We start from the raw sequence: 11398 nt of genomic DNA, 5'->3' as shown, positions 1-11398 counted from the left end.
GTGTGTGTGTGTGTGTGTGTGTGGAGAAACCTGTAATTAGTAATTACCACTTAATTAACTGTTGGTTTTACAAATTGGCACTATATATGGGCATTATCACTGAACACCAGTCTGCCTTTACTAAGGATAGATTAATTTCAGACAATATTTTGGTGGCTTTTGAGACCTTACATAGTATGCAGAAATATAAGGGGGGTTCCTATGGATATATGACTTTAAAATTGGATATGAGTAAGGCGTATGACCGGGTGGAGTGGTATTACTTAGAAGGGATAATGAGGAAGATGGGTTTTAGGGAGAGGTGGATAAATCTTGTAATGGGTTGTGTGAAAACCGTTTCATATTCTGTTTTAGTAAATGGTGAACCATGTGGGACGATTTTCCCTACAAGGGGAATTAGGCAGGGAGATCCACTTTCCCCTTTCCTATTTCTCCTTTGTACGGAAGGGTTGAATGATTTAATTAAAAAAGCAAAATTACAAGGAGACATTCATGGTTACTCCCTTTGTAGGAGAGGCCCGAAACTAACGCATCTGCTTTTTGCAGATGATAGTCTTATTTTTTGCAAGGCAACTTTGGAGGAGTGTAATAAGGTGATGGACATACTAAGAGTGTATGAGGAAGCATCAGGACAAAAAATAAATAGAAGTAAAACCCCCTTGTTCTTTAGCAACTCTATTCTAGAGGATGTGAAGCATGGAATTAAGGTGGCCTTTGGTGTCCCAGAAATTATGCAATATGAGAAGTATCTTGGGCTGCCCTCTCTTGTGGGCAAAAGGAAAAAAGAAAGTTTCAACTACATAAAGGAAAAGGTATGGCGGAAACTTCAAGGATGGGAAGCCAAATTACTCTCTCAAGCCGGAAGGGAAGTGCTCTTAAAGGCGGTTATTCAAGCTATCCCAACTTACACTATGGGATGCTTCAAATTGCCAGTAGGTTTGTGCAATGAGATTGAGACCCTAATTAAGAAGTTTTGGTTGGGGCAAAGGGGTGACCGTAGGAAAATCCATTGGGTTAAATGGGAGGAGATGACAAAATCCAAGACTATTGGAGGTATGGGTTTTAGAGATCTTGCTATGTTCAACGATGCTATCCTAGCAAAGCAAGCATGGCGACTATTGAATAATACATCCTCACTCTTATATAAAGTTTTTAAAGCTCGTTTTTTTCCAAATTCTTCACTTATGGAGGTTGCTGATTCAAGGATGGGATCTTATGCATGGAAGAGTATCCTTAGAGGGAGAGATATTATTCAAAGGGGAGCAATATGGAGGATTGGAAGTGGAGAAAAAATTAACATCTAGCAGTAACGCTGGCTACCAAGAAAACACCCTCCATGGCTGCTGAATTGTCCCCTAGAAAGTTTTGAGAATCACACTGTGGATTCACTTATTGATCCGGTCTCAAGAAGCTGGAATGAGGAGCTGGTAGATGGCCTATTTGGGGTAGAGGATGCAGAGATGATTAAGAAAATACCCCTGAGTCGAAGTGCAGCAGAAGACACCCTTTATTGGCCTTATTCAACCTCTGGTCACTACACGTGCAAGTCAGGTTATAGATTCCTTAAAGAGGAATCAGAGTCACTTGCTCATGCACAAGCCCCACCAATCTGTGATGAGAAGGTTTGGAAAGCAATATGGAAGATGCAAATCCCACCGAAGATTAGAAAGTTTATTTGGCGAGCTTGTCGCAATGTTTTGCCGACCAAACAAGCTCTAATGAAGAGGAAAATAGTTGCTGAACCAATTTGTGAAAGATACAAATTGGATGTGGAAGATGCAGAGCACGCTTTGTGGTCATGTCCGGAGTTGGATGTGGTGTGGGCTGATCAGGTACCGTGGAGTTTCAGGCTTGAAGTTGGTTTCTCAGGTGTTAAGGAGTTGCTGTCATGGATGGTGGAGAAAGGAATGCCCCTGGAGCTGTTTGCATTTACGGCTTGGAGGATTTGGAATCAGCGGAATAAAGTCCGCGTGAACCTTCAGTCTAGTCCGCTTCATCAAGTGGCAGAACAAGCTAGAGCCATCTTGGTGCAATACTAGATGACCACACGGACTGCAGAATAACAGCTTGGGAGCAGCGGCATCAAAGGAACAAGGTGGAGTCCTCCGCAAGCTGGTTTTGTCAATATTAATTTTGATGGCTCCGTGTTCAGTAATGCAAACTCGTCGGGTGTTGGAGCTGTAATATGGAACCATAATGTAGCTGTTATGGCCTCTTGTGCAGAAAAATTAAACCAAGCTTACAAGGCAGAGGAGATAGAAGCGTTGGCAGCACTTAAAGCGTTACAGTTGGCTTTCAATCTAGGTTTCCAAAACGCCATACTTGAAGGGGACTCGCTTGGTCTAATAAAAGCTTTGAAGGCAGACGACCATAATTTATCTCCATTGGGTCTATTGGTAGAAGATGTCAAGTTGGCTGCAAGTAATTTTGTTAGTTTGTCATATTCTCACATTAAGAGAAACGGTAATAGTGTAGCTCATAATCTGGCGAAACATACTATAAGCATACTAGATTTTCAAGTTTGGATGGAAGATGTCCCATCACATGTTGTTTCGTTTTTACATTCAGATGTAGTTCATTTACCTTAATAAAATTATACAGGTTTCATTCTCAAAAAAAAAAAAAAAAAAAAAAAAAAAAAAAAAAAAACTAAACCTTAATTCGAGTTTAATTAATTGGGATCAAGTTTATGGATCTATTTCAATAACCTTATCCTTGTTTAATACTTGTACAGTTATACCATATAGATAGAAGAAGATTTCATTAGTAAGGGCAAGAAAAGCTTACATGTATACATACTCCTCTTGTAGCAACAACCATCTGTCAAAACAGAAACGCACTCTTTAACATTATACAAGACAATTTTGAAGTTGCAAATTATCAAGGTTTGTGAACAATGATTTGGATCTCATGCAATTATTGCATGACGTAATTACCCTGGTGACGTGAGATTTTTTTTTCAAGAGAGTTTTAATTTATGGCGTCTGCTTCTGATGATAACTCTTTATCATTAAACTAAGATATCAATCGGTTTTTCGTGTAGGCAGAGATTGAACCTCAAATCTATTATTTAACTATCAGTGACCTTATCAATTGAAATAACTAGAACTTATTAGCAAAGTGAGATGTAAAAGTTTAAAACATAAAAAAAAATTTAAAAAAAATTAAAAAATTTAAAAAAGTTAAAAATTTAAAGATTTAGATTAAAAATGAATTTTCAACTTTCAATCACATTCATTGGTTCATTATTACATGCTATTAACTTTTGCACTAGATTCGAATCTTATCCAGAATATTTAGAAAAAATTTGACCTAAAATCTCAAGATTCGATTTTTCCTTTTTTTTTTTTGAACTTCGTTTTTTTGCAACAATTTCTTGGGAAACAGTGCAACAATTTTTTTTTTTTAATAGAAAAAAAGAAGCTAAAATATATAAGGTTTGATTTAGAAAGAGTAGACAAAGAGAGTAGCCGTTTGATTTCGGTTTTGGGAGTGTGCTGGTTTTCCACGTGTATCATCCAATGGATACCCCCTAATTTTTTTTTAATTCAAAATATCTTCTTCCCAAATATTGCTACTATAGGTACTACAAGTTTTACTATATTAGTCTTACAAATTGATGTGTCACCAATTAGAAATAAACAATTCAAAATTCAATTATGAGGTGGTTGAAACTCACCAATCACATTTATTATCATATCAGTTTGTAAGATTTATGTAGTAAATTTATAATATTTTAGCATTTTCCCTTTTCCCTAAGTTTGAGTTTGACCGAACATTCAAATCCTTACCACTTTCTTTTATTGTCCCGGATATGTTTCAAAATTGAGAGTTTATGTCCAAGTTTATCCTAATTCTACAAGTTCAATATTTTTCATAATAAAAAATAGTAATTTATAATATTTTTATAAAAGCAATGCTATATATATGCACAAACTATTTTAATTAGTTATTATAAACTATTATTGTGACTAATTCTTACTAGTTTTTAGCTGCACTCACTACTAATATTACATTTTTACCTATCATTAACCATTTACCAAAAAAATCTGTTTGTAAAATAGGTTGTGGCTTTAGCATTTTCTTTTTTTATAAAATTTGTTAAACCAAACCATGCATATGAACCACACAAGAATCCATTGGAGGCCCTTCAAAATAGAGAGGACCTTCCTAACCAACTCTTTCGCTTCAATTCAATAACACCCAATTCTACCTTCCAAACAACCACACCCCAAAAATGAACAAAAGTTTCTTCACTTAAGGACCTCCCATTGGCCTTATCAAATTTCTATTTCACACCATTACTTCTCCAAATACTCTAAATTCAACAAAGCAAATAGCCCACCCAAGAAAAAACATGCCTGCCTCTTCTTGGCCTTCTTCAGCTCTCCCTATTGCCTTTGCAATCATTTGTGTCATCTCTATCTACTTTTCAAATCCTGTCCATGGCTTGGATGCTCAAAAAGTCATAGACTCTCCTTTATTGACACAAAAAATTGGCACCAACCGCACTATTAAGGTTGATATCAATGGCGATGGGGACTTCAGATCTGTTCAAGCGGCCATTGATTCTGTTCCTGAAGGCAATGCTCACTGGACTATCATCCATGTTAGGAAAGGGGTTTACAGGTAATTAATCCACCTATGTTGATGTGTAATAAATTTGTCATACCATGCACGTACGTGACCTATAAGGATCTTATTTATTAACCTCTAGTTTTGTTTATTTTGAATGGCAGAGAAAAGGTACACATACCAGTAAACAAGCCCTATATATTCTTGAGGGGTAATGGAAAAGGAAGAACAGCCATTGTATGGTCTGAAAGCTCTATAAATAATGTGGAGTCTGCAGTTTTAAGGGCTGAAGCCCCTCACTTCATTGCCTTCGGCGTTAGCTTCAAGGTCCATTATTTCTTATTCTCATATCCTTATTTCGTTTTTAAGATACACGATAAAACTGAATTATGAATATGATATGGTTTGAAATTATCAAGACCCCTATGTAAAATCAAATGATGTCAACCATTTGATCTGCATTTTTGTTTTTCAAAATAACAGTTAATTTGTTTTGACACAAAAAGGGGGGCAAATTGCTTTCTATTGCTATAAAACAACATATGGAAGTTGATGGTTTCTAACGTTTGATTCGCATAAAACACTAATATTTTAGAAAGAAAAATTAGTCATATTTTCATAACCCATTTATAAGGCATTAATTGGTGAAAACAATATATATATATATATATATATGCTAATTCAACATCAACCTTAAATTTTTCTCTTTTTTTCCCAGAAATGATTTGCCATTCAATGTTCAGTATTGATTTTTTTTTTTTTTTTTTTTTTTTTTTTTTTTTTTTTTTTTTTGTCTTCAACAATGCAGAATGATGCTCCCACTGGAATCGCTTCTACCTCACAAAATCAATCGGTGGCTGCATTTGTTGGCGCAGACCAAATTGCATTTTACCATTGCGGATTCTACAGTACACATAACACTCTCTTTGATTACAAAGGCAGGCATTACTATGACAATTGTTACATCCAGGGTTCAGTTGACTTCATCTTTGGCCGTGGCAGATCCGTCTTCCATGTAATTATACTAAACTCATTCTCTTTTATTTCTTTATATATATATATTCTAAAATTTTGGCTATGTACCTAGGTGCTAGACTTATAAAAAAATAAACTTTACTTTTAAAATTTTATATCTTGTATCTAACAATATACATGATCACACGACATCTGTATGTCGTGACACTAGACACATTTTTAATCTGTAATATTTAATCTAAATCCTGGAATTGATCTGTACCTTTTTCTATCATTTAGATTATCTATATCTAATATAGTAATATTTGGTGCAACTTTGGATGCAGAGCTGTGAGATCTTTGTGATTGGAGACAAGAGGGTGAAGATTCGTGGATCTGTCACAGCTCAAAACAGGGAAAGTGAAAATGACTATAGTGGGTTTGTGTTTGTCAAAGGCAAGGTCTATGGTGTTGGTAGTGTTTACTTGGGTAGAGCTAAAGGACCCCATTCCAGAGTGCTTTTTGCAAAGACATACCTCTCAAAGACCATTGCACCAAAAGGCTGGACCAATTGGAGTTATGATGGCTCCACCGAGTAAGAATGCTCAAGCTCTAACTTGCCCTTACTCATTCTCCAATCATACTTGATTTATAAACAAGTACATAGGATATTAAAACAAAATCATAAACTCATAGATATTGTGCTCTGAAGTCACACAATTTCAAGGGCTAATCTTCTCTATTTTCTTTTCCATGCTACAAACTTTTATTTGGTTCTAACATTGAAAATATTGTAAATTTAACAGAAATCTATTCCACGCGGAGTACAAGTGCCATGGACCAGGATCTGAATCAAAAGAGCGTGCTGCTTGGTCAAGAGAACTCACTGAAGAAGAAGTTGCTCCCTTCCTAACCATAGATTACATTGATGGCACCCATTGGCTACCTGTGTGGCTATGAAGTTGATCATTAGCAAGTAGAAGAAACTGTTGGCAGTGTGCTTTGCAAATGACATGCATGCATGCAGCACAACGACCCTGAAAGTCTCATGAGTTTATTTATATAATTCGTATGATGTATTATGCGATCTAGTGTTCTCAAACAATGTTTGTTTAAAATCAATTCACACTTTTGGCCTATAACTTTAGGCTAATAAGGTGAATTTAGGTGCACCGTACCGTTTGGTTACCAATATAGTATGGATATTACGAATGTGAAATGCGAGTGAGTCATATATTGTAACTATTGCATACAATTTAAAATTCTAAGATAGATGCTTGCTTCTTGTTTCATTGCTGCTTTGAAATCTTACTTTTCAATGGTACATATATAAACCTCAAAGTGCTAGCAAGTTTGCTAGTTTCTCTTCTTCTTCTTCTTTTCACTTTTTCATTTGGTAATTTTGTTTTGAGAAAAAGTAAGTTGCTAATTTTTTTTTTTTTTTTTTTTTTGGTGTTGCTCTATCTAATCACAACAAACCATATTAGTAGTTATAGAAAAAATTGTCTTTAGCATTACTTCTTGTAATCCAAGGTGTTGTGACAACATTAATTATAATGAGTTGGGCATGAAAAAAAAAATTTGTTAGCTTCTTGAAACATAGGCTTGAACTTTAAAATATATGGACAATGTTTCTCTACATCAATTAATGACAGGAGAATCATAAAATAAGCAGATAGTAAATTGCCGTCTCTTGTAGTTCAAAACGACAAAACCTCTCAATTAATACATTCAGCGCTTTCTAATTACATTAACACCTTGATTTCCAGTTAGAATGCCTAGACCAGAGAGCATAACAATTGCAGTGGAAAATGCACGAAAGAAATGACCATGATCAGTGGCAAAATGCTTCAACAACTTTTAGTCGTTCAAGGATTCAATACCATTTCAACATCAATTCTCAGTACACCACGGCCTCCCATTGCATTCATGTAATACAGGTTATCAAATATAAAAATAGTACGATCATTAAGAACAAAAGTTAAGTTTGAGATTAAAGACCATTTAGGACAATTTAACCTCAAGAATGCTTCAAACCTAGGTTCCATTTCTTGAGCCTCGACACCTTCAGGTTTGTATACACGATTCAGAATGCTTACACAATGTGTTACTCCTAGGTATGTGCACCTCCAAATTTCAAAATCATTCTCATAAGTACAAAATTTTTCCTAGACAATAATTCCAAGGCATAGGATAAGAAACTCGAGGTAGGCAATAATGTATATGTGCATAACATCTGTAAGCATGCCAATGTGCTATAAGTATGTATCCTATAATTAATTTGTTATCTAAGAAGTACAGACACTCCAAACGCTATAGCATGTCCATGTTGACATGTTCAAAGTTGGTTACCCAAGTGAAATACAAAGCTTATTAATGGGTCAAGTTTTTTTTTTTTTTTTTTTTTTTTTTTTTTTTTTTTTTTTCTAGTTTCTAGAATAACAAAGACAGGTGGAGGCTTCAAATTGAAATAGATTCAGAAGTTACGGGCTTTAATTGGAAAAAAATAAAAACTTTGACTTAATCTAAAATATGGTATAATATAGAGAAAATCCACAAGTGGCGTTAATTTTAGGCTCAATCAAACAAGATCAAGTGAGGTAGGGGTCAGCAATATCAAAATCCAATTAGTATGAGACATGTCTGCAAAAAATAACTACCTTACTGACAAATGAAAGACATGTATTAGTGGTAGTTATTTTTGCACATACATATCTTATTTATTGGATTTTGATAAATTAAAAAAAAAAAAAAAAAAAAAAAAAAAAAAAAAAACTTTTTCCAATGGCAATGACATGATTTGAGGCTGGTGGCAAGGAGGAGATGCAAATATCTCAAGATCTCTGCCAAATTAGGGTGAAGATCTTGCCGAAAACGAAGCCCAAGGGTGGTTGGGTGGGATGAGTAAAATCAAGTCAAACACTCAAATCTTAAGAGATAAGTTTTTCTATCGTTGGAGTTCAAAAAAAAAGAGATAAGTTTTAAAATGCATGTACCCACTATCGATTGCCTAGGTTGAACCCAAAGTCCAAACAGATCAGTTTGGGTTTTCTCTAAAAAAAGAAAGAAAAAAAGATATGTTATATGGATTTGGACCTAGGTGAGGACAAGTTGACTTCAGCCCAAATCTGTATTCCCACGCAAGCCTAAAATTGGGCCGAAAAAAGCCCATTTAAAAATTCTCAGAATTCAGAAAACCCATCCCATCCTTCCTGAAACTTGTTTGTAATATTGTTCACTTTTCATGGGCTTGGGCTATTATTCTTACGTACGGAGCTTTTCCCGGGTCGAAATATGGGTCGGGTCAAACAATTCTCTGAGTCTAGTATGATTTATTCAGAACAAAAAAGAAAGAAAGAAGATTAGGGTTTTAAATCGATCGCGAAGGTTTTCCTTTTCCTTGTTCACACAAACACTTTCACAGAGAAAGGAAAACGAATCTAATCGAATCGATCGAAGAAAGGAAATGGAAACTGGCGGAGATGAAGGATTGATCGAGAGAGTGGTGGACTCGAAGGACTTACAGCAACAGAGCAAAGCCTTCGACAAGCTCACCGACCGCGTCGAAGACCGCCAGCTCGATTCCACTCGTGTCCAAGAGGTCCTCTCTCTCTCTCTCTCTCTCTCTCTCTCTTTGCATTTTTAACCTTAATTGAGCTTTGTTTGTGTTTGTGTTTTGGTTTCTTATGGTTGTGGTTGATGACGTGGCAGGCTATGGCCTCGATTGCTGCCTCATCTGAAGCGGATTGGAATGCTATGAAAATGAGGTACATACAAACAACTCGAATTGATTTTCAAAACTCTCTCTATATATAGATAGTATGAACTGTCCAATTTATATGATAATTTGCATACCTTTCAATCAATAAACCTTAAGTACAACAGCAACAAAAACTAAGCTTTAGTCCCAAAACTTTTGGGGGTTCGACTTTGAATCCTTATTGGGTTAATCAAGGTCAAACCCACATGTAATTTCATGACAGACGTTAAGCAGGTTCTGTGATTTTGTTTTTTTGTTGCTCTTGAACTGCATTTTTGTATACATGATGGTTTAGATATCTTGAGTTGCTCATAAGTTATCATGCATGGATGAAAGTGAATCCTTTCTTTTATGTTTATGGACTTTCTTCTCTGAGTACTTTTGGAGTCTTTGCTTTGCGCCACATGCTCATTTTTATGCTTAGTAGAGTTCTTTGATCCCAATGTCTTTCTTTACAAGATTATGCGTTAAACATTTCTGAAACACTTAATATACGTCGAACTTGTAACATGGTCACAGTATTCTTGATGTCGATTTAGTTTGATTTGCTTTAATGATTAAATATCAATGTTTTATTAAATAAGTTTATGTAAAAATCAAGAGAAGAAGGTGGAGGGGGGGGGGGGGGGGGGGGGGCACTGTTACATTGTTAACCATCTTAAAATAAAACACACACACATATATATATATGTGTGTGTGTGTGTGTGTGTGTGTTTAAGATGGTTTGGTCATGTTCAAAGGAGAACAATCAATGCACCAATGAAAAGGAGTGAGTTGATTCAAGTTGATGGAACAAAAAAAGGTAGTGGAAGACAAAAAATTATTATTCATAGAAGTGGTAAAAAAGAACATGTCAATTAATGAGGTAAACTTATAAGTTTGACTTTTGTTACATTTGGGCCAAACAAGAGTGCAATATTTGACTCTTCTCATAAGCCCCCCAAGTATATGCTCAAGCCAATTCCCAGATGGTAAGACTAGATAAACTTTTAAGTCTTGACATAGCCATTCTCATTTAAGACCACCGTCTCTGATGGCATAACTGCATAAATAACTTGTGTTCACATACTGCAGTCTACAATTTAAATGGATGAACTTATTTTTGGCCATCTCATTTTGATACAATCAAAACATAGTTTTCCCATTCTAATGCAGGACTTTTTTTTCTTGTCTGGGGATGGGATATTTATCTACATCCATTATGCGTTTTCCATGTTATAATAGCTTGAAGAGTAACATCCTGAGATCTTGGGCTTTTTTTTTTTTTTTGAGATCTTGGGCTTGTTGGTAATATGATATATGAATTTAAATTAAGTGTTATTTATTTTTAAACTTGCAGTCGCTACTTGATACAGTTTTACTCGAGAAATTTTATTTTTGGACTTTGTTAGCCTGGACTTGTGGCATGAAGCTCTAATTAAAATATTATTTCACTTCCTTTGTTTTATCTATTACATGTGGCTGCATTTCAAGCAAAGATGCTATTTTCTTTGTTGCAGGGAGAAAGAACTTGCTGCTGTTAAGATCAAGGCAGCTGATGTTGACATAATTGCAAATGAGCTAGAGGTTAGTGCCTCCTATTTTAATCAATGCTCTTTTAACATGTATGTATTTGGCTTCCAAAGTTAAAAGGCTTACAATATGTTTCTTTCAATATTGAGAACAGTTAGACCCAAAGGTGGCTGAGAGGACCTTACGCGAACACAAAGGTGATGCTGTTGCTGCCATTCGACATTTGCTTCGATAAAAAGTCACTGGAGGATCTTACAAGAGTTTGGTTTTCGAATTTTTCTGGAATCATTTGCATGCTTTTGCAATATGAATGGTTAATGCTTACAGCTAGATTATTTGTCAATGGATAGTGTTTGCTTCAGCGAGATGTATCAGTCACCAGGCCAATTGATTCAGATTTGTTTTGGTGCTGATGAATCCTGTTTTACTCAATACCAAAAGAGAGTCAAAATTCTGAAGACGATATATCATTTCAGGTCCCATGCCTTGAGTGGCTTTGGTACAAAATCTCGTAGTGGTAACCATGCTTATCTTGTACGCATTGCTTAGTTTAAATTTCGTAATGGTCAGCAAAATAATGGGCCTACTTTGAATTTT

General features: G+C 35.4%; 3 protein-coding genes across 3 annotated transcripts; all 3 read left to right on the top strand.

Annotated features, from left to right (window-relative positions):
• Nucleotides 1-209: 209 nt before the first annotated feature.
• On the top strand, nucleotides 210-2588 carry LOC115990964. The gene is made up of 3 exons (XM_031114729.1): nucleotides 210-1053; nucleotides 1360-1970; nucleotides 2067-2588. The coding sequence occupies exons 1-3, from the start codon at nucleotides 210-212 to the stop codon at nucleotides 2586-2588; spliced, it is 1977 nt and encodes a 658-aa protein (XP_030970589.1).
• A 1630-nt stretch (nucleotides 2589-4218) lies between these two features.
• On the top strand, nucleotides 4219-6821 carry LOC115992801 (probable pectinesterase 67). Its single transcript, XM_031117044.1, has 5 exons — nucleotides 4219-4629; nucleotides 4740-4902; nucleotides 5384-5590; nucleotides 5877-6124; nucleotides 6336-6821. Exons 1-5 carry the CDS (start codon nucleotides 4358-4360, stop codon nucleotides 6487-6489), a joined length of 1044 nt encoding a protein of 347 aa, XP_030972904.1. The 5' UTR covers nucleotides 4219-4357; the 3' UTR covers nucleotides 6490-6821.
• Nucleotides 6822-8873: 2052 nt separating this feature from the next.
• Nucleotides 8874-11398, top strand: LOC115988680 (huntingtin-interacting protein K). Its single transcript, XM_031112281.1, has 4 exons — nucleotides 8874-9130; nucleotides 9241-9296; nucleotides 10789-10855; nucleotides 10956-11398. The coding sequence occupies exons 1-4, from the start codon at nucleotides 8996-8998 to the stop codon at nucleotides 11034-11036; spliced, it is 339 nt and encodes a 112-aa protein (XP_030968141.1). The 5' UTR covers nucleotides 8874-8995; the 3' UTR covers nucleotides 11037-11398.

Source organism: Quercus lobata, chromosome 5, assembly GCF_001633185.2.
Source record: "Quercus lobata isolate SW786 chromosome 5, ValleyOak3.0 Primary Assembly, whole genome shotgun sequence".
In the NCBI taxonomy this organism is placed as follows: domain Eukaryota; kingdom Viridiplantae; phylum Streptophyta; class Magnoliopsida; order Fagales; family Fagaceae; genus Quercus; species Quercus lobata.
This window is presented reverse-complemented; position numbering and strand designations above follow the sequence as displayed.

Excerpts from the sequence above, each read along its gene's own strand:
- LOC115990964 (XM_031114729.1), top strand. The coding sequence starts at position 210 with ATGACTTTAAAATTGGATATGAGTAAGGCGTATGACCGGGTGGAGTGG. Across the intron at positions 1,054-1,359 it reads AAAATCCAAGACTATTGGAG|AAAGTTTTGAGAATCACACT; the intron begins GTATGGGTTTTA and ends ATTGTCCCCTAG. Across the intron at positions 1,971-2,066 it reads ATCAGCGGAATAAAGTCCGC|CTTGGGAGCAGCGGCATCAA; the intron begins GTGAACCTTCAG and ends GCAGAATAACAG.
- LOC115992801 (XM_031117044.1), top strand. The coding sequence starts at position 4,358 with ATGCCTGCCTCTTCTTGGCCTTCTTCAGCTCTCCCTATTGCCTTTGCA. Across the intron at positions 4,903-5,383 it reads CCTTCGGCGTTAGCTTCAAG|AATGATGCTCCCACTGGAAT; the intron begins GTCCATTATTTC and ends TCAACAATGCAG. Across the intron at positions 5,591-5,876 it reads GTGGCAGATCCGTCTTCCAT|AGCTGTGAGATCTTTGTGAT; the intron begins GTAATTATACTA and ends CTTTGGATGCAG.
- LOC115988680 (XM_031112281.1), top strand. The coding sequence starts at position 8,996 with ATGGAAACTGGCGGAGATGAAGGATTGATCGAGAGAGTGGTGGACTCG. Across the intron at positions 9,131-9,240 it reads ATTCCACTCGTGTCCAAGAG|GCTATGGCCTCGATTGCTGC; the intron begins GTCCTCTCTCTC and ends ATGACGTGGCAG. Across the intron at positions 9,297-10,788 it reads TGGAATGCTATGAAAATGAG|GGAGAAAGAACTTGCTGCTG; the intron begins GTACATACAAAC and ends TCTTTGTTGCAG.